This window comes from Gobius niger, assembly GCF_951799975.1.
Source record: "Gobius niger genome assembly, chromosome: 1".
Classification (NCBI taxonomy): domain Eukaryota; kingdom Metazoa; phylum Chordata; class Actinopteri; order Gobiiformes; family Gobiidae; genus Gobius; species Gobius niger.
In genome coordinates, this window is record NC_136852.1 from 7,859,685 (window position 1) to 7,885,320 (window position 25,636).

The 25,636-nt window shown below is 42.9% G+C and overlaps 1 protein-coding gene across 2 annotated transcripts in view; it reads right to left on the reverse strand.

Moving 5' to 3' along the window:
• Positions 1-25,636, reverse strand: part of sacs (sacsin molecular chaperone) — a 41,275-nt gene continuing 15,639 nt past the window's right edge. The window contains exons 5-12 of one of the 2 annotated variants that reach the window (XM_079573090.1): positions 21,477-21,567; positions 21,319-21,404; positions 21,137-21,248; positions 19,277-19,423; positions 15,549-17,031; positions 14,090-14,181; positions 13,979-14,005; positions 1-12,447 (exon numbers count right to left, since the gene is read on the reverse strand). In XM_079573090.1, coding sequence (XP_079429216.1) covers positions 893-12,447; positions 13,979-14,005; positions 14,090-14,181; positions 15,549-17,031; positions 19,277-19,423; positions 21,137-21,248; positions 21,319-21,404; positions 21,477-21,567 — 13,593 coding nt within the window. In that variant the 3' untranslated portion in view covers positions 1-892. The remainder of the gene's footprint in view (positions 12,448-13,978; positions 14,006-14,089; positions 14,182-15,548; positions 17,032-19,276; positions 19,424-21,136; positions 21,249-21,318; positions 21,405-21,476; positions 21,568-25,636) is intronic. The other variant, XM_079573091.1, reaches the window with a different exon arrangement.

Sequence of the window (25,636 nt, forward strand, 5' to 3'; positions counted from 1 at the left end):
TATATAGTTTTTATTCTACATAAATAGGCTATTAAATCTCAAGGCATTGAATTTCCAATCTATGAGCCCCTCACTTATTGTCGCCAAATCCTATAACTAAACCCAGTTCGGGAATAAATATATGAAGAGTTTATTTGCAAAAGCAGATATCTCCGTTTTGAATTTTCTCATGGCACTGAAACAGACCTGATAATGAAAAACAGGGCTGTGTAAAGAGACATTCGCAAGCACAGGATGAGTTTTTTCAATGGCACTTATCTGTTTTTGCAAATTAACTTTTCATCTTCTGCAATCCCAACACCTGTCCCCAATGAAGTTAGTGCAGCCTCCAGCACCTGGAGGTTCTAAGCTTTCAAATAAGAAATGGTGTGTTTGAGAAATGCTTGTGTCTTGTTTGCAGTTGTAGCGCCTTTTTAAACCCCTCCTGCAAATGTTACTTTTAAACACATCAAGATATCATCGGTCAAGCTTCATGTGGTAAAATGTTTGTAAAAAAGATCATTTCCATGCACCTTTCACAGTCAAACGATTAATCGATTAATCGCAAACGTATTTGGTTGATCAATCACCAAAATAATCGGTAGTTGCAGCCCTAGTTGAAATAAATTTGATTTGGTCATGAGACACTGAAGGTGGGACCGGACCTACAGCATTTGAGACCTACTGTTTTAGAAGTCTTTGTTATTCTTCTATAGAGACAGTAAAGGAGCTCATGAGTTGCTTAAAAAATGGTCCCAATATTTCTGACACAAAGCAAATATTGTCATTGCTCATATCTGCTTCTGATGAAGTAACTTAGTTTCTGATTTCAGTGGATCCCCAAAGCAAACTAAAAATTCCTTTACTACAAACGTTATGCATATTCCATTGGCTTCTGCCGTGTTACACACTACTATACTTTTTGTTGCACAAAAGTTTCAAGCTTTATTATTATCCGCGCTGTACACTCCATCACTCTCATTGCTACTTCGGATGTGAATCGGTCATTGGGAATCTGCGGGAAGGGGAGGAGATCAGGGTAGCGTGTTCTGAGACTGTCCACGCCGTATCCGTCCAAGATCTGAACATCGTTGGTGAGCCCGGCAAGCTGGGTGTTATACTCCTCCACTTTCTGTGCCAGCGCTGTGGGCTTCACGTCTTTATCCGACTTCCCTCTCACCGCATAGTCCGCCGCGATCAGGGCCAGCTTTGTCGCTAGGTAGCATTTAAAACACACCCACTCATTGGCGTTTTTGTGCAGGTCATTGCGAGCGGCAGAGTAGTTGGCTCTGGCTTGCCGTAGCCACCTCCGGGCTTCCACTGGGTTCCCGACTGTCTTGAAGGTGGGGGGTACAAAAAAGCGGTGGGAGTGGGATGAGCCTGCGTGGCTGGGGTTATGCTCCCTGAACTGTTGTCTTTCCGATCTGTGGCTGGTTGCTTCTTGGTTCCACGTGGAGTAAAATCTCTGATAAGAGTACTTTTCTGACTGATAGCGTGTCGACGATGAGGAATAGGATCTTCTCGAAGCTCTCTCTGTGTTCTGCTGATCGGCCAAAGCCTGCTTTTCCATTCGACTGATCTCGTTTTGGAGATGCTTGAAGACTTCTGTGGCAACGTCCAGATTCTCCGCGTTTTTGTCGGGATGCCATTTGAGATACAACCGCCGGATGATCTTCTTTCTCTCCGTTTCCGGAAGCTTCCACGCCTGCTCAACAACTGAAGTCACCTCTTTGAGAATCTCAGGTAACGCATGGAGCTTTATCTTTTTCGGCGACTGCTTTTGAGTTGGAGGTCTTAGGTTTTCCTTGCCAGTAAATATCGGCGGCATCATCCGGAGAGATGGCGTGCGAATGTCGGGGCTCGTAGGCGTCGACGGGGACCCGGTGTCTCTAACTTGAGCGCTTTCGTCTTGCCTTGAGAACTTGTACAAATCGAGGGAGCTGACAATTTTGTACTCGCTGTAACCAATGTCGATCTGGAAACACTTCCCAAGAAAGCTACTGTTTTCCTCCTCCTCTTTTTCCACCTCCTGCACAATGATGGCGTACGTGTAGGTTGGCTGATACGACCCATAAATGTCTCCACCTTCAGAGTCCACCAGGTAGCCCACGTATTCTCCAGGATAAAACACGTTCATCGGGTCCATTAGTAACGTGTGGTGGATCTCAGCTGGTATCGGAGTTCCTGGAAGTGGAAGCTCCAGTTTAGAAGGTTCAGTTGAGTCGTACTTCACTCCGAGATTGTCCAGCTTCTCCGTGATGCGGTAAATGTCATTGCACCCCAGCATGGCGATCAAATAGGACGTGTCGGAAATCAAGTTATCCGTGGCGGACTTTAGCGTCATGGCGAGTGCGAGGAGAAAGTTGATGTCTTTACTGTCTGAGTGCTGGATGTAGAGATGAATCACGGATGTGCCATATCTTTTCAGGAACGCCAATGTTTCACTGCGGCTGTTGGGGATTGGTGCGCAACCTTTAACTCTCAACGTCGTCTGGAGTTTCTCAAAACAAGACACTTTAAGTCCTTCGCAAAGTGCTTTACAGAGACGCATGGCCTTTTCCTCATTCACCAAGTAGGCGTTCTCATTTTCGTGCTTCATTATTCGGATCAATCCCGTGATGAACTGTTCGGATGAGAGCAGCAGCTGGAGTCGGCCTTGGAGGGAGCAGAGAGCACCAAACTGGCACATTTTTGGAGAATCCTCATCAAGCTGTTCTTCAAGGATACTACTTAGCAATCTGGGTCGTAGTTTCTGTGGGAGCAGCATTATCAGCTTGGTATGGAAAGCGTAATCCTTGCCTAGGTAGCACTGGCTCATGTCCACCAGCATTTGTACACCAACGTTTCCATGAATTCTGCTTCTGTAGTGTGGAGCGTCGTCAAACACCAAGCCATTGGATTTCACTAATCGTCCATCATGACTGGGAAGATAAAATATTAAATCCCGTAGATTCTCCAGGTCTTTGCGCATTTCAACTGGGTCATTGTGGAGCGATTTCAACAGTCCAGATACAGCCCTTTTGACAGTTCTCATTTCATTTGGGTCAAGCTGTTTGCCTTCTGAACTTCTGTAAATCCGGCCGAGGACTTCCACGTACTGTTTGGTTGATACAACATCTTCAGTTCCAAGAAGTTTGAACAGCTGATGAAAGGTGCCAAGCTCTAATGGTAATTTATACAGATAAGGCTTGAAATCAGATTCATTGTCCAAATTAATTACCACCTCTTCTGGTTTCAGTAATTTCCAGCCATCCTCAACAATGACGAAAGGAACTCCACGAAGATGGAAGCGGAAATCTCTTTTGTCTGCATTGAGAAACTCATATGTTGATCTCAGAACTTTATTTCGCGTTTTCACCATTTCATCATCTGGACTGGATATGTTGCAAATGTTCTTACAGTTTGTGATCACTTTTTCCAAGGGTGGGTCCAGGTTCACACCAAGCATATTCAGGATTTGGTCAAGCTGTTCTTGGCCACTGAGCTTGTTACCTTCTTGATCATTTATACTCGATGGCGTTGCTTTTTCTGGCAAAATAGGACATGACGTCCAAAGCAAGTTTATGATATCTGTTTGCTTGAATTTAGGATTGACTTGAGATCCACTGAAACGGATCAAAGGAAGCGAGCCACCCACCTCTTGGTACTGTGGGTGAAGCTTGACCAGTTCCTTTGGGGCTCGCTCGGGGCAAAGGAATGGGATCATTGACAGCTCTTTGAGAAAAGTGCCTTGGAAAAGATCAACTCTGTCTTTGAAGATGTGATTTAGAAGAATATCCACTGTGGTTTGAACCTTGTCTTTGGCCCAGTTCTCAGTTTGGGACTTGATGCTGATTTCTTTTGCGAACTGTAGAATCTGTTGCTGTGAAACCTCATGCTTAAGACCAATGCTCCGCAGAAAAGTGATCCATGATGACAACTGCAGTGCTCCATTTTTGGGCTTTGAAACCTGTTCCAGTTTTCTGAAAAACTCATTTGGTATGAATGATTTTAGAGGCAGCATAACTTCAAACACTTCAACGGTCTTGTCAAAGAAAAACTTTGCTGGTCTGAGACGTGTTGAGCTGTCATAAATGAAAGATAGTCCTTCCAATTTTTCATAGAGCTGTCTTTTTACTTTGCAAGGCTCTTCAATAGACAACAGTCGCTCTTTCAAATAGACAACGTGCTCCACTTTCGCACTGTAAGTCAGATTTTCAAACTTTGGCAACAAATGTTGGAGATAAATTTCCAAATCATCGATTGGTGTGCATCCCAAAAAGGCATACAGCTCCTTTAGTTGTGGGTTGTCTGCAAGAAAGCCATAGGAAGCATTGTGTGCCCACTTGTCTATGTCTGCAGCAGGGATGTCTTTTACAAGAACATAGTTTGAAACACAGTTTGCAATGTTGATACATCTTCCACTGACAGATTTGAAGCACGGGAGAAGTTTTAGGCTCGGGATGTCTTCTTGTGTTAGATTAGCAAGGTTACAGTTGAAGTATAAGAGCACAGCCTCAAAGTCTTTGTCGGTTAAGTGTATAGACTTGAATGCACTTGTCTGTATCATATACTCAAGAGCTTTCAAGACACTTGATGGATTTTCAATGTTTGCAGTGTGTTGTGCTAGAAGGGGCAATATGGGATTGTCCTTGGCACAGATTTTGTTGATGGCCAATTGAATGCACCCAGCTTTCATCAGTGTATGGAAGACTTTGTCATTTTGGCCTTGCGGGTATATGGCAATGTTCATCAAGCTCAGAGGCAAGAGCAAATCATGCTCAGGAATGACAAGTTTTTCTCTTGCCATGAATTTGACTCCAGGAAGCAGAGCCCAGTCTTTCAAGATATCAACCACTGTGTCAAAGTTAGGTTTTGATTCCGCCTGTTCTTCCTTTACGGCTGTATTCTCACTGATGAAGTTCCATACATTTTTAAGCCAAGACTCGCTCTGAAATGAGTCTCTCCATCTTACTGGGGCCTTAGCTCGATACTCTCTCGGCAGAACATAGCCAATGAGCTCGCCAAAGCTACTAATGTCAAACGCTTTAGCAGCCCCTGCCTTCAGTAACACGTCGCTGTATTTGATGTACATTGCATTCATGAACATTTCTTTTCTTGGCGGGATTAGTTCATGGTGCATAGTGAGAAACTTTGGTCTAGTTACATCAAACACCTGCAGCATATTATCCATTGTTAACAGCAAGGGCAGTCCCTCTATCTTGAAATCCTCTCCCTCAATGTCCTTGAAGCAGTAGTCGACCAGGAGTTTTACATTGTGTACGAGCTTATAGTTTGACTGTTGCAGGCGACAGGGGAGTTTTCCTACTTGGCACGAAGTGTCTGGGGCTGAGAACGTGTGAAGAAAATCACTCACGTCTTTCGGAGTAACATACACCACAGGAATTTCTGCTTCTTCTAGACCAAGGTAAAGATTTGCAGATTCATCACAACTGTACACAAGATTGAAACCGATATCCAGCAGCAAAGTTTTGAGTCTGTAGACATTTTCAGCAACTGACTTTCTTGACGTGATGTTGTGCTCTGTGTTTTTCAGATGGTGAAGCTCGTCCTGTAGCAGATTGTCAAAATACGCCCTGCCTTTGTTTGCTGGAGATGTATTGACCCATGAAATGTAAATGACGGAGTGCATTTCGGTGTTGTCTGTGTGCGGAGCCCGAAGAACGGGCAGCAACCGCTTCTGCTCAGCATGGATACACAGATAGACCGCTTTCACAAGGCAGTACCAGTCTGCCTGGATGTCCATTTTATTCACTGGGAAGAAAAACAGGTATTTCCGTAGAGTGTCTTTCACAGCATGAAGTGGCGTTGCCTGTATGATGGTCATAGTAGGATCAGGGCCTGGGAAATACCGTCGCTTCAGCTGAATTAGCAGTTCTACAAAGGCAGGGGCTATGAGGGACGTCATCAAGTTATTGTTCCAGTCGCTTCTGACGCCTACTCCGTTGTCATCTCGCCACAGGTTTCGCCTGGCAGAGTCGAGAGCAAAATGTCCGTTCACGTGAAATGGTAAGCCTGTTTCTAATGAAAGGGGTAGAAAGCAAAAAGCTCTGTGGCTCTTTTTGTAGTTGTGGCTGACGCAGGCTGCAACACCTCCTCTAGGAAACAGCGTTATATCCTCATTTTTGTGGGCAGAGATGACACTTTTAGAGACATTTTCAATATCAGGAAAGCCAGAGCGGTTGCAGATCATCCATGTTGTTAAATTACCCTCAGTGTCCTCTATGTCAAGAGTGTAGGTTATCTGTTGTGCTGGTATGGCAGAGAGCTGCTTCTTTTTGGTTACGCTGTCAATCACTGAGGCGTGAAACTGTTTCCGCTTCAAACGATCTCCATCAGTTATCTTAGCTGTTACTGAATACAGCACCTTCAAATCTCCCGTTGAGCTTTCGATTTGACAAATTGATATCTTCTCCATGTGATTTAGAAACATCAGCAGCTCCGCGCCATCTGTTTTTAATTTATCCAGCAGGTTTTGGACCATTCTGTCGGACGCTGAGACAGAACTAATCTCGGATGACCTTGCCATCTCCGTGGACCGAATTGGAAATCGAAACATCGTGCTGCGCTCCAACTTAAAATGAGCCCCCAAATACAGATTGAGCACATCTGAAAATTGGGATCTAAAGTCAGAGTCCAAGTCTCGAAACATTCTGCCAGGACTCACAGAGGTGGCACCGGGGGCATACTGGGCATGTGGATCAAAGATGCACAAAATGTCGTTATTTGAGATAAAGGAAGGGCAGTCCGTAATGTGATAGACTGAGTTGAAACCGATGCCATACTGTCCCGTTTTCCCTGGATTGGCCTCCTTTGTGCCTCTTCCCAGGTTCTGTATTCCCCTGACATCATCCTCTGTAAAAGGCTGGTTGTTGTAAACACACAGAGCTGGACCTTGCATCGGAATCCATTTATCATCAAATATTCTGTCCGTGGGATGTGTCCTTGGATCAAAAACAAAATATATCTCAGTGGCTTTGGCATCATCAGCATTTTGAAGCAACTCCTTGAGCATTTCTTTCTCAGATGGGTATGCGTTTAGGATGCTTTTGATCCTACTGGTGAGCTTTTCTTTTTGTCCAAACTCACTGCCCAGAGTGCTAAAACAAACATTTGACGCATACCTCTCCAAGGCTTTGTGGCGTTTCGGGACTGCACCAAGTTTAACTGCAACCTCTCTGGGAATATCAGCATGGCAGTATTTTACTGTAGAGTCTCGTACTTTGATCCAGGGGCAGTCATTGTAGCACAGCGACTTTGACGGTTGCAGAGTTTGCCCAGCGTCAGGTAAGAGGATTGCACCATAATTTGCTTGGCAGTACTCTTGATTCTTGTCCCTGATCAAACTCCAGATGCCTTCACTGATGATTCGGCGACTTAGCTGAAAGTTCTCTTCTGATAGTGACTTTCGGCCACATTGTTGCTTCAGAGTTTCAAGCACGGTTGAGAAATCGTCCACTTTGAAGCTGGGCTGCACGCCAACATTTTCAAACAACTCACGGCAGCTGTTTCTGTACTTATTTGGAAGTTGGTAAAGATATGGTGCAGCATCAAAATTTAGATAGAACGCGACCTTTGATGGATTTACATAGGTGTTTTCTACTAAGATGGAGTTGAAGGATTTGAGTTCCTCTGTGATCTGTGCCTTTGCCGTCTCATCTTGCAACATTTCCTCATGTAGATATTTGTAACAGGCATTTGTTATGTTTTCTTGATAAAGCGTCACACCATCAAACGACTGGGACAATTTGTTGAGCTGCTGAATGACCAGTCCAACTGAGGGCTTTCGTATTAGTCCAAGGCAATCCTTCACAGCCAGTGACATTGAACCACAGCCTTTAAAAGATGGAGAGTTCTCATTCAGAATGGGTTTGATTAAACATACTGTGTCCTGGTGCTCCGTTGTAAAGAGGTCTCGAGCTGAAAACATAGTAGTTGCAGAAAATTCATTTCCATGCCATGGCAGTGAGAATCCGGCAGGCTTTGTTAAGAAAGGAAGAAACGTTGTGTTCTGTAGCTTCTCTAAAAGATTGGGTTCTCCGAGCTCGCCCATTTTCAGTTTCTCATCTATGAGGCTGATAAGGATGCTGCTGCGAACACAAGCGGACAAGTGATTGCTCTCATTGAGCTCACTGACAGACTCTGTGCGCTCTGTGATGTCTTCCCATGACAAATCATCCTTCACCATGCCTAATTGCACGAGTTTCACCAAACACACAGGGTTGAGGTAGTCTTTGGTCGTCCCTTCAGGAAATCGTCCATCATCAGGATTGTACAACTTGGCAACTCTTCCCTCTGGGTGAATGAGTCTAGAGGGTAAAACCAACTCCTTTTGAGGGCCGGAACAAGGTATGCATGGAGTGATCCTGAGCATTGTTGCAAAATCATCCAATTTCTCATTCAAGACATACTGCATCAATGGATTTCTGAGTTCTTCATCAATTTCCTGTATATGAGGAAAGAACACATCTGTGAAGAACTGCTTCTCGGTTAAGGTGTTTTCCATCAGCTTTCCTTTGCACCCAGCGTCGTCAAAGCCCTCTTTCACCCAGTCAGGAAGCTCAACGGCACAGAGATCCTGTGAGCCACTTTTCTTGAGGTATTTCAGGAATATTTTGAAAGCTGATGGGCCAATGTCCTGTCTGCAAAGTAGAGCATCATCAAGGAATCTCACAGATTTGATAGACACCCATGTTTTCCCATCTGAGAATACTTTTGCCTGTTCGCTGTCCCCTCCTTTGGCTATTTCCTGGTAGACTCCCTGACTGATCAGCGTGAAGTCATCGTGGACTTGGCTTGGATCTGGCCATGCTGCGTAATAGTCGTAGTTAAGCAGTTCTCCATTTTCAGCCATTATCCGCAGCATGGTGAGAGCGGAGAGATAGGCTTGCACAATGACGTGTCTCATGAAGATGGAATTCCACTGGCCCTTGGTGTCAGTTTTCCAAATTTCTTTTCGGTTTGACGTAACAGCGAAGCAGCCATTAATATGGACTGGCAAGCCAGTTTTTATTCTTAGTGGCAGGTAGCAAAAGACCTCTCCAATTGCTGTCGAGTTTGTCTTTACTGTCCATTTACGATTGTCTTCCTCTGATAGCAAAACAGACACACCACCACAAGGCACTAATCCCAATCTTTTCCCACTGTCACTCAGGGAAAACTTGAGCGCTTCATTCACATCCATGCATGAGGCGATGAGCCAGTTGGTGACCTCAACGGCTTTTTGGGGCATTTCATCCGTAAGCCGTTTTGTCTGAAGTCCCTTCGCTGCCATCTCAAAGTACTGATTTGGATCTTCCTCTGATCCCCTGAACAATGGTGAGTGAAGATCGACAATTCGTTTAAAGACATTGTGGAACTCCTCCACCACAACACGAATGATGCAACCAGACTTGGGAGCATCCGCCGGTACCTTGTTGGTGCCAGCAGCCTTTTTCATGACCTTGGCTGCTGACTTGAGGATACTTAAAGGTCCGTATGAGGCTTTGGATGTCCACACACTTTTGTTGATTGCTACTACGTCTTGTGCAGCTGCAGGATTTGGTTCTTCGTATTTGAGGTACTTCAACACCATGCTTCCAACATGCTGGGTGAACAGAATAAAGCGATGGCCGCAGAGGCTGAACTCATCCACCAAGGAATAAACGTCAGTGGTGTTATAATAGAAAGTGCTTATTTCACTGATTGAAGCTTCCTGTTCTGTTCTGAAAGGTAGTCTGAAGAGCGTACCGTTGAATTTGTAAGGGGAGTCCTGAGCAAGAGGGAGCTGGCAGTTGAAGACATTAATGAAAGGTTTGAATTGATTCGGGAACTTCCTTAGCCTCTTCTGTTGTTTGCTCCAGTTGATTTTGATGCCAGGATTCGATGGGTCCCGGATGTGCTTGCTGATGTGATTGATATTCGGGTCAAACATGATCATGAATTCCCTGCTCATGATTATTGGAATATCGGTAATGTGGTAAACGGAGTTGAATCCCAAACCGAATTTTCCAACTTTGTCCGCTTCGCATCGTTTTATCGACCCCCCCAATCGTGTGATGTTTAGAAAGTCTGTATCAGTGAAGACTGAGTTGTTAAAAGACCACAGTGATGGTCCATGGCAGGCAATCATTCCGGGGTCCAGGAGATTTTCGCGGATGTCCATGTTTTTACGCATGTCAATAAGGAAGCTGCATTCGGTGGCACTTGCATCATCCGCATTCTGGAGTAGCTCCTTAAAAATGTCTGCCACAGAAGGATATTCTTCAAGGATGTTCTTAATTCGGACAGTTAAAGGTTCTCGTTGGCCCGATTGCTCAAAACCGAGATTCTCCGGATTGATCAATCTTGTGCTTAAACATGGCACTTTCAGCCACTCTGCAGTTTTCATTGGAATATCGTCATGCACTAAAGTGATAGGCTCTGATGAATCTTCAAGTATGTCGTTCAAGTCATCCACTTTGATATCACAGTATGTGCATTCATGAATGGGCTTCATGGCTAACTTGTTTGGGTTTTTATAACAAAGAATAGGCACATGCATGTTAGTGTCCACAGGAATCTGATTGTTGTACAGCCACCTTAGGATGTTGATCAAGAGGAGGACATTGTGTTTGCTTTCTGCATTTGTCAACTCTCCTTCTTGGCAGTGTGTCTGGACACTGCTAATGACATCAAACACGTGACTTGAAACTACCTCTTCAATAGAGCCGCAAAATTTGAAAAGTTTGTGAAACTTTCTGATTGTCTTTGGCAATGAGTAGAGATATGGCTGCAGGTCGAGATCAGGGAGGGGCTTGAGGACAGTTTTGCCGGGTGTTGAGAATGTCTTTCCTGTCCACACCCAGTCAAAAGAAAGTGACTTCAGAGCTTCTCGCGCATCTTCAAGGTGGGCCTGCATGAAACCATAGATCTCAAACAGAATTTGCTGGAACTGGTACCAGTCTTCTGTGGTAAATGCCTGAGATTTATGCCAAGTGTTAACTGCTTTCAAATGCTGTAGCACCTGGTCAACTTGAGGATCTAATTTTAACTTCAGTGACTTCTTCATGCCTCCGGAAGTATGCTCAACCAGTGCTACAGAAGAGCCCACAAGTACCGCATGGGAAATGTCACACATTTCAAGGAAGGAACAAATATTCAGCTGATCTCCTACCCAAGCTAATGATTTGGGATAAGTTGGGGGTCGTTCTTTGCAAACTGGTACCCATTTCAGTTTAAGCAGAGAAGACTGGACATCAGCAGATTTGATAAGTTTGGTTTGTTTGTTCAGGATTTGCAAAAGGGTTTTAGCTTTTCTGGTAACAGCGTCCCAGTCTGGCTCTTTCTTGCCTTGTAAATCCTCTATTTTCTTTGCAACATGTAGCACATCTTTTTCACTTAATTGCACCTCATTCCTCAGGCCCAGTTGTCGAAGTGAATGCAAGATATCAGGCGATGATGTGTAAACACTGGGAGGGAACTTTGTTTTCTCCTCCATGAAAAACAGATTTTGAAGGATTTCGAGCCCAGGGTCAAACAGATCTGAGGCTGCGACTGATTTTCCACAAGGCAACTGAATAAATTTGATTTTGGAAAGCCATGTAATCACAGCTGAGTTTTCATTCTTCAGAAAAGCCAGATGTTTAAGCGCCCAGAGCATGATTTGGTTTATGTCATCTGTCTGATAATACCCCTTTTCAATATCCTGAACAATAACCTTCAGACAGTCTGTTGTTTTCACCAGCTCCACATTCATCATCTTTATAAGGCGGATAGACTCCTCATCACGGCAGCTCACAAGGTTAATGGATAATTTCACATCTGGCGGGTACTTGGCTCTGTGATGCAGCGCTCTAGCTCCTCTCAGCGACATGAATTTCGAGGTGCCTTCGGAGCAGCTTCCCACTTTCTCAAAGATGGAAAGTTCAAGCAGTGCATGTTTTTCTCTCTCTGTTATGTCTGATAGTCCTGCAAGAAATGTACGTAGAGCCATTTTCTCTTTGACAGAGAAAGAGGACACCAGACTTGCTAAACGCTGTGTTGACAGTCTGTCCATGTTTTGCAGCAGCACGCTCGGTGAGAAGGGATGGATGTAATTTTTAAGCTGGGGGTGTTGCAAACATGAATCCAGCTTTTTAATAACTTTAATTCCCAGTTTGTCCATAATGTTTAGAAGACACTCAGACACACCAGCCTCTTCCTCATTGACATGAACGATGGGAGATGGGGTTTTGAGGCGGAGCAGAGTCACAGATTTCATGTTGTCATGAAGTGGCACAAGTGGGATTAATGGCATGTCTTCAAAGGTACTGAGGTCATCAGCAAACTTAATGTACAAATGTTTCCAAACCATCTTCAGCCAGGATGTCGTCGGATGCTTCAGCTCTGGGTTTTCTGGTTCCCATTGGACAGTGAAGTCTCTGTTTGGCCAGGCCTTTGACAGAATCTCTTTGATGAGTCGAGCTGAGCGCTCCGGGGTCAGCACCTGCAGCTGAGTACAGGGCCTTCCTATCACAAAAATAACAAAGAAGTTTTGTCACAAAGGCAATCCTGTGTAGCCATTATCATTAATATGTTTTGCACCCTTCACAGAAGATAATTATCATATCAACAATGCTTTCAGGTATCAGGTCCGATCCACAAACATTTCCTGGATCAGGTGTCATCCAAGATATCAATTAAGGGTTTGGCTAATCAATTATATTAAAGGGACTATACGGAGTTTAAAAATGTTAAAATTATGTATTTTCCTCCCCCTACATGTTCCAGCCATGTCCTAATGTGTAGGATAAGCCTAGACCTGTTCACCACAACTGCCTCTAAAATCCTGCACTGTCCGAAGTGCCTTAATATAGAGGTTGCAGTTACGCATAAGACCTGAGGTGGCAGTAGTGAGAATAAAATGGCCAACTTGCATCCAGTCTCTTTAAAGGTGCACTAAGCAACTTTTTATGTTAAAGAAAAGTTGATTTTAATTAATGAATTAAGTATTTGACCTTTCAGTGACCCAGCGGATGCTTCGGTGGTTAGCATAGTGCCTTTATTACCATCCAGATGGCCTGTAGGTCACTCAAGGATATTTTTTTAGGTTTTCACTGCTGATTGAACCATATCCATGATTACATAAATACATTCCATTCCAGAAACCCCCAAAAACATGAAATAAAATTGATCCTGAAGCATCATAGGAGCCACTGGGATGGAAAGCGAAGGCGCTGAGCTAACACACACAGCCACCGAGTCACTGAAAAGTAAATGCACTAATATGAACTTTTTTGTTGTTTTTACATAAAAAGTTGTATAGTGCACCTTTACCCTTTAAAGTTACACAATGCAATGCTGTTGCAGAGCTACTGATGAACTAACTCTCAGCATGTGGATCAGTTCACTGATATAGTCCCTTTAATCTAAGCAAAGTCTCCACACGGTAATTAGTTTGTCTTGGAGATCGATCCTGACAACGAAAAGCTGGTCTGGTCAGTCTTTTATCACACTAAATGCATATTTGCTACTTACCTGTGGCAAATATGCATAAATATATGAAGGGTGCAAATAATACATTTGCGCACAGTGCAGTAGTATTGACCAAGAATACAATGCACATATTACACACAATTGGTTTAATGAAATGGTAACGCAGAAAAGATGCACAGCTAGAAGTTCACTGACTAACATTTGCTCAAGGTTAGATGTATTTTGGGGCTACACATTATTATGCATTAAGAACATGATTAAGAAGCATAAGTTTCCCCTTTTTACTGTGACCCCTTTTAACAGAGCTTTTTTTTCTGTTTTCATTTGTATCTGCTGTACAGATATATTATTCATTAATTCTTTATTGTGATCTCACGAGGACTTAAAATGCATATAGCAATTATACAGTATTGTTTGCAATATTGTGAAGCCCCAATTTTCATCATGCTGAAACGTGTTAATAGTCACACCTACAGAACTATGGGAATGCAGTTACAGTGGGATACAGTCATTGGAACTGCACATTAGTTTGGGTTAATACAGGAACCACACTATGAAAACCTACCAGAACACCCCCAAAGGTACTGCTGCACTGAAAAGTAAGATTTATTTAGTTATTTAATATTTTTTACAACCTAAACATCGAAAAAAACAACACATTAAAAATGATCGTTACCTCTACTTTTGGCTGCTTTCTTCAGTTTATCCATCACTGAAGGTTTGATGTTTTCTGAAACAAAGCGGCCTTCAAGTCCAGGATACAGAGACCTATAAACCGAACAGACAGAAAAATAAGACAAAACACAAAGTCAAACATCTGGATTCATCTACAGTAGTGATGACAGAGCTTTGCCCCAATTATTCTCTGATGTTAATGAATAAATATAAACAATTGACTGATTCTAGCATTTTTTTAAGGTAAGCATCAATGAATCGACCGAAGACGTTAAAGTGCATAAGAAACACGAGATACATTTTTGCGAAAACATAGTTAACACAAATAAGATTTTTTTCAATAAAGTTTAGGCAGCTTTCTTTAGAACATTTTTGTGATGTTTATATTTTCACTTCCTTATTGGACACTGACAGGAAGTGACATAGATAGAGGTAAACACTTTTAAACGGTTGCCGTGCCGACCATGTTATGTCTATCTATGTCATTTTGTTGTCAGTATCTTAAAAAATAAAATAAAAATAACTTTTCTGCCCAACATTTCTTCATTATATTACTGCTTTTACGGAAATAAAGAAGTCATATTTTCTAAAGCATTAAAACCTGTCATATGCTCTTTAATCTCTTGACTCCCGCCTTGTAGTTTTTTGTCATTTTTCCTCAATTTTTTGTCACTTTTCTATTGCTCTGTTATTGTTGTTTTTTTTATGTTGCATTTTTGGACTTTTATGTTGCTCTTTTGAGACGTTTTTCTTGCTTTTTCATTATTCTTTGTTTGCTTTTATGTTTCGCTTTTCGTTTCGTTTGTGCTTTTTTTCAAGAAGTTTTTAGATCTGGGTAAAGCCAAACTGGAGAAAATATGCTCGGTTCAGGTGGGGGTTAAGAGATTAAAGGGACTATACGGAGTTTAAAAATGTTAAAACTAAGTATTTTCCTCCCCCTACATGTTCCAGCAATGTCCTAATGTGTAGAATGAGCTCAGACCTGTTCACCACAACTGCCTCTAAAATCCTGCACTGTCACTCAAAAAGTTGTTAATTCGGTCCGAAGTGCCGTCATGCATGAGCTTAATATAGAAGCTGCAGTTACACATAAGACCTGAGGTGGCAGTAGTGAGCACAAAATGGCAAACTTGCATCTATCCCCTTTAAGCAAAACGAAAAATCTTTCACAAAATGTATTTTTATGTTTCGGCATTTTGATTGCAATGTAGTGCTATCTTTCAATTAAACCTGTGTTTATTACTAAATAAGTCAATGATTATGGGATGGAAATGGAAAGGAATCTTATTTGTATAGCGCTTTTCACATGACACAAGTCAACCATAGCGCTTCACAATGTGTAGGGGATTAATTGTACACAAGGTACAATTAATCCGATTATCTGCTGCAACCCAGACATTGTGTGGCTGTGAATGGATAAATAAAAGGACCTACTATTATGACTTTTTAATTAGTTTTACCTGGGATACTCCTCTGACGCGATGTAAACGGCGTCCTTCTCGGTGACAGAGGATGTGAAGGCGGTGAAGCCCTTGTCTTGCAGCGGCAGGAGCTCTAGCCCGATGAGGTCACTGTAGTTGTTATCGCTCAGCGCAAACTCCAGCAGCAGCAGCTTTTCCTCCGACGAACCTTTGTGTTTGTGCTTCCTGACGGCCTGCCTCAGCAGAGACGGGCTCGCTCTCTTCACTTCAGCGGCTTCGGGCGAGTAGGCAGCCAAGGCCGAGTCCACGGCGGCGGGCACTTTTGCGACCTGCATCCCTGAGCTTTGGAGGTAGTTAATCACCGTCTCGCAAATGCCCTTTTCTGTGTCCAGTTCCGAGAAAACCGCTTGATCCACTCTGACCCAGCTCTCACTGAGGGAATAAATGACTTTGTCTTGCAACAGTTCATTAAACAAAGGCTGAAGGATGGGTTTCCAGCGAGACTTGATGCGTTTAGGATCGGGCCAGGCCGCGTATGTTCCTCTCGCCGTCAACGGAAACTCTTGGTCCTTCTTGCACTGTACCCTTCTGATAGTCTCGACGATAAGAGTGTAGTAAGCTTTCGGTATGACCGTCATGATAAGCAACTCGTTCCACAAAGCCGCCGGATCCCTCCATTGGTCCACTTCCCGCCATTTTATGCTCCTCCTGTTGTCCGTGAGGCCGAAAAAGCCGCTGACGTGAACCGGTAACCCCGTCTCGCTCTCCTCGCCGGGCGGCAGAGGAAGGAAGCAAAAGGCGCGTCCGGAAAATCCCACAGAAGCGACGTCTCCGTCTTCGTTATCCACAAGCGGCATGGCGATACCAATGGAGGGCATGAACTTCAGATCGTCCGCCAAATTGTCCAAATCTGTGCACATTCCTCTCCCGCCGACGCCGTTAGAAACCAGCCAAGTCGTCCTTTGCGTCTCCTTGGCGGTTTCATCCTGGGTTTCGATGCCGAGTTGGTATGTGACGCATGTCGTGGTCGAGCTCGGGATCCCGTTGCTGTAAGCGTCAATGGCTTCTCCTAAAGTCTTCAGCGCTTCCGGTCTTTCCAGTTCGTTGTCGGCATTCTCCATGGCGACGACCCGGTAAAGAAGCCTCTCCGTGCCGTCGGGCTCTCGCACGTGCAAGGAAATCTTCTGCACGCTTTTGAGAAACAACAGCACGGTGTCCGCGTCGGCCTTGAAGGACTCGAAGAGCTCCAGGACCTTTTCCTTGTTGTAGATGTTGCAGCTGAGTTGAGATGGGTCCGTGCGAAGGGGGAAGCGGAAGAGCGTCCCGGGGAAGTTGCCGTCTTTGATCGTCTTCGCGGAGCTCCCGAAAATGCCGATGTAAGGAGCGAACTGGTCCGCGAGCTCCTTGATCTCTTTGACGTCCGTCTTGAGGTTCCAGCACTGACCGGACTCGTTGACCCCGAACAGAGTCTGGTGCGGATCGAGCATCGCGATCTGGTCACCGCTGAAAATACTGGGGACATCTGAAACAGAGAGAGAGAGAGAAATAGAGAGAGAGTTTAATCTATTTTATTGAAGAAAAAAAGAAAAAAATACAGAAATAATTTACTTCATAGATCAGGGGTAGGCAAGTTTTCTTAACGGAGGGACAATTTTTTTCATTGTAAATAGACCGAGAGCTGAAGCCGCCAGTTTTAGGCCAAAGTAAAGCACTACACTGGAAAAATTACCATCTTAAATGAGATAAATGACTTAAAATTGCTTGAATAAAGATTCTTTATGTTGAATTTGAATCTGTTTGGACTAATCTAAGATAAAGATACAAATGCTAATGCCAATGGAACAAGCATAAAACCCACTTTGAAATCAGACAAATGAACTTTTACTTTTAAAAAGATTTGTTTTTCACTTGAAATTATACAATATGATCTGTTAAGAGAATAATGACTTGTTCCATTGGCGACAAGATGTTTTATCTGATCTAAGACCAGACCAAATCTACACGTTAGATTGAATCTCTTAATTCAAGTAGGTTTCTGTCACTTCTTCTATAATTTTTTATTCATTTTTTTCCAGTGCACTTTCTACAAATGCCAGAGTTGTACATGATATGACCTAATTGGGTGTATTGACAGTATTTCTCCCATTTAACCTTAAAAATGTTGAAGTACTTCTGATTTGTGTCATGTTTCTCAAAATCACCTTGAGGGCCAGAGGTTCTGTGCTGGAGGGCCGGATTTGGTCCCCGGGCCTGACGTTGCCTACCCCTGTCATAGATCCTCAAATAACTTCTATCTGTTGCTACGTTACAACAAGGAGTCAAACCAAACTCTCAGGAAATGCTTATAAATAAAACACATACCAGAAAACCAAACGTGTTCCTAGTTATCTACTGGGAACACGCCATGATGTTCCCTGATACATATAGTTGGTTGTGTTTTGTTTAAGGAATAAAATAAAATTCCCCCATTGGAATGCATTGGACTTTAGACATGCTAAAAACAACTTTAGAGCCTGGTGCCTAATTTTTCATGACTTTCTACAGCTAGATATTCCCCCTGTGATAACGCTGGGTTAGGCACAATTAAAGAAACCAGGCTGTTTTTCGTAAGAAACATTTTAGAAATCTCGTACTTAATGAGGGTCGGACTGTTAGCATTTGAGCTGCGCGAACTACACGTCACACAAGGGCCGAGTCTACAGTGAAGATCCCGCCCTTATGCCCTTTTTAGGAACATGCTTCGCCAGAGCTGGGGAGGAGGAGTCTGTAAATCCGGCATGATTTCCCCCTCGAATGTGGTCATTGTGGTAAACGGGGAGTAAGGAGGAGTCGTCTATTGTTTTTTACAGTCTATGGGTCACCTAAAGAAAGTTTACTAAGGCAATCAAAACCAACAAAGCAGGTCTGTCCCCAGTTTCTCTTGTGCCTCCCTTTAACACAGACCCTGCAACTGTGGAGTGTTTTCTATCATGTCAGGAGAGGAGGGTGACACATTTCATTCCTGAAGATCATTGTTGTTGTTTCAGTGGCACATGTCACGCTATACCAGAGGTGGACAAACAAACCCCTAAGCAATTTTGTCCGGCCCTCGACTCTTTTTCCATAATTCATAAAAGAAATTCGTAATTTTCCATGCCAAATTGCAAAGTGCTGTATCAGAGGCACCATGTCCACCCACTGCCAGAGTAGACTATTTTTAAATATATTCTTTTTTCATGCAAAACTAAAAAATACACAACAAAACTGCTAAGTCAATGCATTTTGAATGAAAAGGAGCAAAGAGACGTCAGCCCTAGTATCTGCTCTTTTGTTAACCTTACAATCACTTTACATCAGTCTGTTATTTTGTCTTTTTTGTGTGCAATATTTACAATTACCATCAGATATAAGTGCATTTTGCAAATGGGAGAAATTTGAGAAGAATGAAGGTAAAGTTATCTTTGGTGCGGCTCTCTAACTCACTTTAGGTTACCCATGTGGCCCCTTGTAAAAATTAAATGCCCACCCCTGCACTATACCCTTTCCCCTCTGCACTCCTTCATGGTTTGCCTTTGCCGTGTCACTACTGCAGGACCATCATATTACAGTATCTAGTGTTGGGGGAGTGGACGCTTAGTGCAAATTAATCTATTTTAACGCAATTATTTTTCACTTTTTTCCTGGCCCTATCTTTATTTCATTCACACAGAGATCCCCAAGAGCTCAGAGCACGAGTCTCTCCCAAGCCTTTTAAGCACAAATCGACTGCTTTTCAGAAGAATCCTCACCCGTGATGTGGTAAACGGAGTTGAAGCCAATTCCGAATCTCCCGACTTTCAGAGGATCTTCCCTTTTCCTGCTTCGTGCGATCTCCTGAATCCCATTCCAGTCCTCCCCAGTGAACACAGCATCGTTGTAGACATACAGCGCCGTACCTGAAACACAATTTAAGTTGAATTGTACAATATACAACTTCTTTTGATCAGTTTCACATACCATTATTAGTATATATACTATTTCAGCTGTGAAAAACTCAGATTAATGCATGATTTTTCCATTAACTGCAGCAACAAATCACCTGCTCCAAGTCATCCCCTTAATGCCAGCTCTGTGTCACACTAAAATGTTATTTATTGCGGTTATGCTTGAGTAGGTTATTAAACTTGCTGTAAAACATTCAGTCTCTGTTAATGTGTGCCAATTCAGCAACAAGCCTGAGGGGCATTGTTTCAACAAGCGTCTGTTATGTCAAAAGATCCACTGTTGCATTAATTTTCTATCAAGATCTTGTAATGATGATGGGAGAGTGGGACCACAGCGTAAAGCCTTCTCAAGCACATCCCAAAGATTCTCAATGGGGTTAAGATCTGGAGTCTGTGGTGGCCAATTTATGCGTGAAAACGAAAATCAACCCAGCACTGTTTGTTTACAACACGGTATGGTTTTTCACAAGTAGTAATATCCACAACAAAAGGATTGCAGTTCTTGTGGGCGGCGCTCCGACGGATGCACACGCTAGAATACACATTACTGAAGGAAAAACAGAATGGCCGCAATGAGAACAGTGTGGTGAAATGCTGCCTTTTGGTCGGGTTTATGGATTCATTCACAGGTGCCAAGGCAAATACTAGAGGAAAGAAGCAGCTAAAACATGAATATGTGAGCTACATGCTAATGTTATGCTAACACCAGCTAAAATTGTGTTGACAGCAGCAAAATCGCCTTTTTCATCAGCAGTATGATGTTGTGAAATATTAAATCCTGGATGACCTGCCTGTTTCTGTTTCCTCTGGCCAATCAGAGGCCAGCAGTCTGTTTATGTCAAGTCAGCAGCCTATCAGTTCAGAGCGCTTTGACCCTGTTTGACCCATGTCTGGACAGTGGAGACACTCAGCTACATGGGTAGACCAGGCACTGGGCAGGAAAAGATCATACCGCCTTTGCTCTGCCCAATCCTGTCAGATCTGGGAAGCTAAGCAGGGAAGGGCCTGGATGGGAGACCGTTAGGGAACACCAGGAAGCCTGGGTGAATGTGGTGTATGAGTGAGTGGTTGGTGGTGGACGCCTCAGTCAGTCTATGCCAGGGCAGCTGTGGCTACAGCAGTAGCTCATATGGAGTGAATGAATAATGACAACAGTGTAGCACTTTGAGAAACCTGGTAATACAGGCATTACAAGTGTAAGGCATTATTATAATTAAAAGGCCCAAACGTGAGCCTGATGAATCCTGGCATTGTCATCTTGAAATACGCTCGTGCCATCAGGGAAGAAATCCATTGATGGAATAACCTGGTCATTCAGGATGTTCAGGTTGTCAGCTCATTCTTTGGGCTTATAGTGTTGCTGAACCTAGACCGGACCAACTGTAGTGACCCCAGATCAGAACAGTTAGATAAATCTTTTTTTTGGGTCAGGCAGTGCACTTTAAACCATATTTTTGTATTTTTTAACAAACTTATGCAGTAAATATAGTAGCGTGTTGTAATTCTCTCCACAAGAAACGTATTATTAGATTTAGATTCGCTTATAGCCAGGTCTTAGGAGTCTAGTTTATTGCTTTTTAATTACATTCATGCCCTTCATGTTGGCAGAATACTTTTAATGCTTTGTAATATCGCTGTCATGTCCTGGTTGTGATGTGAGTTTACCTTGATGCTGCGCCATGGCCGGCGACCACAGTGACTCCACGCCGTACTCCGTCTCGTCGTACATGAACCTGACCTCTGTGGCTCCTGCGTCTTCAGCATTTTGAATCAGCTCCTTCAGATTCAAAATAAACAGGTTAAAAATCATAACATACGAGTCACTACTGCTTAAAAGCCACACTTACTTTGAGAATCTGTCCGCCTTCAGGGTACCTCCTCAGGATGTCCTTCAGGAATTCCACGAGCGGCGGCGTCGTCTGCCCGAACCTGCCTGGGAAACGAGAAACCGTCAGTCTTTGTATTTATCCCTGATCTTACATTTTTGACGTTTTCCGCCTCCAACCTCCTCCTTTCAGTCCTCTGCCCTCCAGTTTAAAACACACGTCTGCACACGGGGAAGGCAGCAGGTCGCCGATTTGAGCGCCGTCATCGAGCTGCAAAGGGAAGAAGAAACAAAAGTTAAAATCTTAAAGTTATAAATGAGTTCAGATCTTAACCCTGTTGAGAATCTTGGGGATGTGCTGGAGGAGGCTTTGCGCAGTGGCCACACTCTCCCTTCATCAATACAAGATCTTGGCGAAAAATGAAAGCAACTCTGGATGTTTTGATATTGCAGAAGTTTAATTAAACAACGCCACAGTGAAACCGTGCTGTAATCAAAGCGAAAGGCAATGAAATATTAAAGCATGTGGCAATTTGTTTTTCATCAGGCTTCACGTTTCAAATCTTCTTTTATCATCAGGTTGAAATCCATTTGGTAATAGAAAAGCAACTAAAATATTAAATTGAAGACTTCTTTTGCCATTGTATGTTAGCTTGCAATTGTCTCTTTGTGTAGCAGTGTGTGATTCCCTTTCCTTTTCTAGTATATTGAAAACAGACAAGCCACATTTATATTGATATGCATTGATAATAGTGGTGAGTGGTAGTAAATAGTGAAATAAAGTCGCTGTTAAAGTGAACATATCGTGAACCTATACATGTATACATCTTGTAAATGTTTCTTTTTTTTGGGGGGAGAAAAATATAAGTTTGTCTTCTTTGTGCTCCTTTTCAATTGTCTGAGGATTGTTCTTATCAGCATTATTTTTTGTAAAAATGAAAGAATATTCAGAGCAATTGAAATAAATAAAAAATTAAATGAAGTGAAGTGAAATACTGAATCTGCTTTTCAGCCTCTCCATACGAATAACGCTATCTACAGTAAGTAAAAAGAACTTAAAGAGTAAGGACTGTTCTCTTAGCATCTTGTTTCTTTGTTTCTTGTGTGCAGCACACTCCGCTGGCAGCTGGGGGGAACTACCTTTAGCAAAAACAAGATTCCAGCCAGTATTAGGCATGCTAAGCTTAAAGGAACAGGCCACCGTTTTTCCATACTGAGATATGTTCTTACCTGGGCTTAGACAAGTTGATACGTACCTGTCTGGTCTTTGTGGAAGAGCTTGGTCGCTTCTAATTCTATTCACCCTGTTTGGAGCTATAGGAATATACTGGGAGAGGCCAAATGCTAACAACATCGTTGGTCTTTTTGCGTGACTGAGGGCACGCACAAAGACCAGACAGGTACACATCAACTCGTCTAGGCTCAGGTAAGGACATATCTCAGTATGGAAAACGGTTCCTTTTATAAAAAAACGTGAGTACCGGAGTGATTCAATGATGGTTTATTCACTTTCAGTTCTACCTCAGCAATTACATAGGACACTTGGGGGTGGAAACCAAATTATTATTATTATTATTACAGGATTATTAAAACATCATAACTAGAGGTCGACCAACAGTGTTTTTATCTGGGCCTGATGCCGATATACACAACCAATTTTATTGCCAGATTTTTCCCATTATCTTGTCTATAATCCTGTGTATGAAGCTTCTAGACTGTAAAATGATTCAGTGTTGAACTGTGACAGCAGGAAGCGCTATATTAGAGGCCTAGGGCTGATTAATTCAGGACATTCATGTTTAGTAGGTTGATCTGGGAATCTACCAAAGCTCGTTTTAAAGACAAATATCAGCAGATTCCATCTCTTATGGTTCAAAAATGATAAGTTTTGGAACCATACGTTTCCCTGAGGCTGAGGAAGTTGTGGGATGACTCATTTTAAAACTCTGAGCTCTTTCCGATGCAAAAAAAGCACAAGTGTCTTTCACTTTCAGTTCCGGAGATATCAGCCTTTTAGCAGCATTTTGTAAAATACCCAAATATCGGTTCTGCACAACATGTCCCTGTAACTATATTTGCTTGAGTCCACACTAGAGCATACTCGACTGCAGATGTAAAAGACACGGCCCCGTGCATCAGTGTGTTCCAGGGCGCGTCAGGATCAATGCTTCAGTCAGAGCCGGCGTCAGCAGTGGCTCCGCTTTTGCTGCCGCTCGGGGCCGTTCAAGGTGACTGAGGCCTGACCCTGTGCACTCAGCTGCCTGTGTGAACCAACGCTCAGCTCCTCTGTCATCACCCGCTCATGATCTCACCATCAATGGACTTCACAGGGCCGTTTCTTTTCACTGTACCTTAGGGCTCCATCTGCTTAAAGTTACAATTTTTGTGTAATGAAACAAAGATTCAGTTCGTAGTGCACATTTGTGTAGTAATAGCGATATTGACAAAAATGTATATCTCAATTTTTTGGGAGACTTTATCGATAAAAATGAAGTGATGGTTTTGCAAAATATCAGAAATATGTAAAAAAAAAAAAAAAAAAAGTCTCATTTCACATTGCTTTGTCATTCAAAAAGATAATGTCCTGAACAGGCTGCAAAAGGTTGGGGGGAAAATACCAATTTTTTCCTCATTTATTCTCAATTTTTCCCCCCCAATTTTCCCTCCCTATATTCCCCATTTATTTATCATAAATAAATTTCTTTTTTTCTTTTTTTCCCAAATTTTTTCACCCATTTTTCCCCCTTATCTTTTCTAAAAAATAAAATATCCCATAATTCCCCATTTTTCTCTTCTTTTCCCCATTTTTTTTTTACATTTTTCTCCCACATTTCCCCCATTATTTACCATTTCATCCACATTTCTTGACATTGAAGATTAACTGGTTATTGTAAATCTGTAGATCTTCCAAACAAGTCTTACATGTCCTGAGCTGACCTTGAAAGGGTCACTCATGCCTTCATCAGCTCGAGGATAGACTACTGCAGCCATTCCCAAAGTCCGGGACATCGCGGCCCCCTTATTGATCAGAAAATCTCTCGGGGGCCCCCCCAAATCATAATAGTTGACTCCATTCAAAAGAATTGTTTTTTTTTACAGCTAAAATGACATTAAAAGTAACATATAGCTATGACAGTAGGCTAAATAGTGAACAAGCTTTGGAGCCTGTAGTGCCTCTGAGGCCCCCCAGAGGGCACCGGACCCCACTTTGGGAACCACTGGACTACAGTAACGCCCTCTACACTGTACTTAACCAATCACTCCTCAATCAACTTCAACTGGTAAACACAGCAGCTCCTCTCCAACACCTCCAGACACTCACACATCATCACCCAGTCCTCCACTCGTTCCACCGGCTCCCACTGCGGTTTGGGGCGGAGTTTAAGGTCCTGATGTTTGTTTTCAAGGACATCAATGGTCTGGCCCCGGCCGACCTCGCCGAATTAGTAACGGTCTACCAGCCAGCCAGAACTCTGCGCTCCTCTGAACACACCTCCCTGGTCTCTCCCAAGTTCAAATACAAAAGTTTTGGAGGCCTATGGTGATTCTAGTTTTCATACTGGAAAGCACCCTGGGACCTTCTGTTGTAAGGCGCTATACAAATAAAATTGGATTCATTGATTGATTGATTGTCTTGTCAACCAGCCTTTCCCAAAGTCCAGGACATCGCAGCCCCCCAACAATAACATATTTACTCTATTCAAAGAAAATTAATATTATTCTACAGCTAAAATTACATAAAAAGCAACATATAGCAATGACTGAAGTCTAAATACTGGTGAAAAGTTGGATAATGTAGCATTTCCTTTCAAGGCCCCCAGTAACCACAGTAACCACTGTTGCAGACGATTTATTGCCCACCTCTAATTGAGACGTCACCTTTTGTAGTTTTGTAGTTGCAGAGAACATTATGTTACATAAAAAGGCGGTCTTTGATTGAATGAATTGTGAATGAATTGTGCAGCCAAGATCTGCAATAGATTAGCTTGAATAGTATGACCATGGCCGTATTTAAAAATTGAACATGCACAAGTAACCTCTAGTACTAGTTTAAAAATATAAAAATAATGACCCCAATTTGATTTCCGTGGCGCTCGTGGAAGAACCAATGGCCGCTGGCTGCCCTGCTTTTTGACCACAAACGTGGGGGCCGCCATTGCTCCGCCGTTGCTGTAGTACCTCCATATCGCCGCTAGGCCCCCATTGAAAAGCATTGGAGTTTAGACACGTTAAAAACTACTTTAAAGCCTGGTTTCAATTGTTTCAACACTAGACTAGGCTAGATCTTCCTCCTGAGATAACGCTGGGTTAATAACAATATATGAAACCAGGCTGGTTTT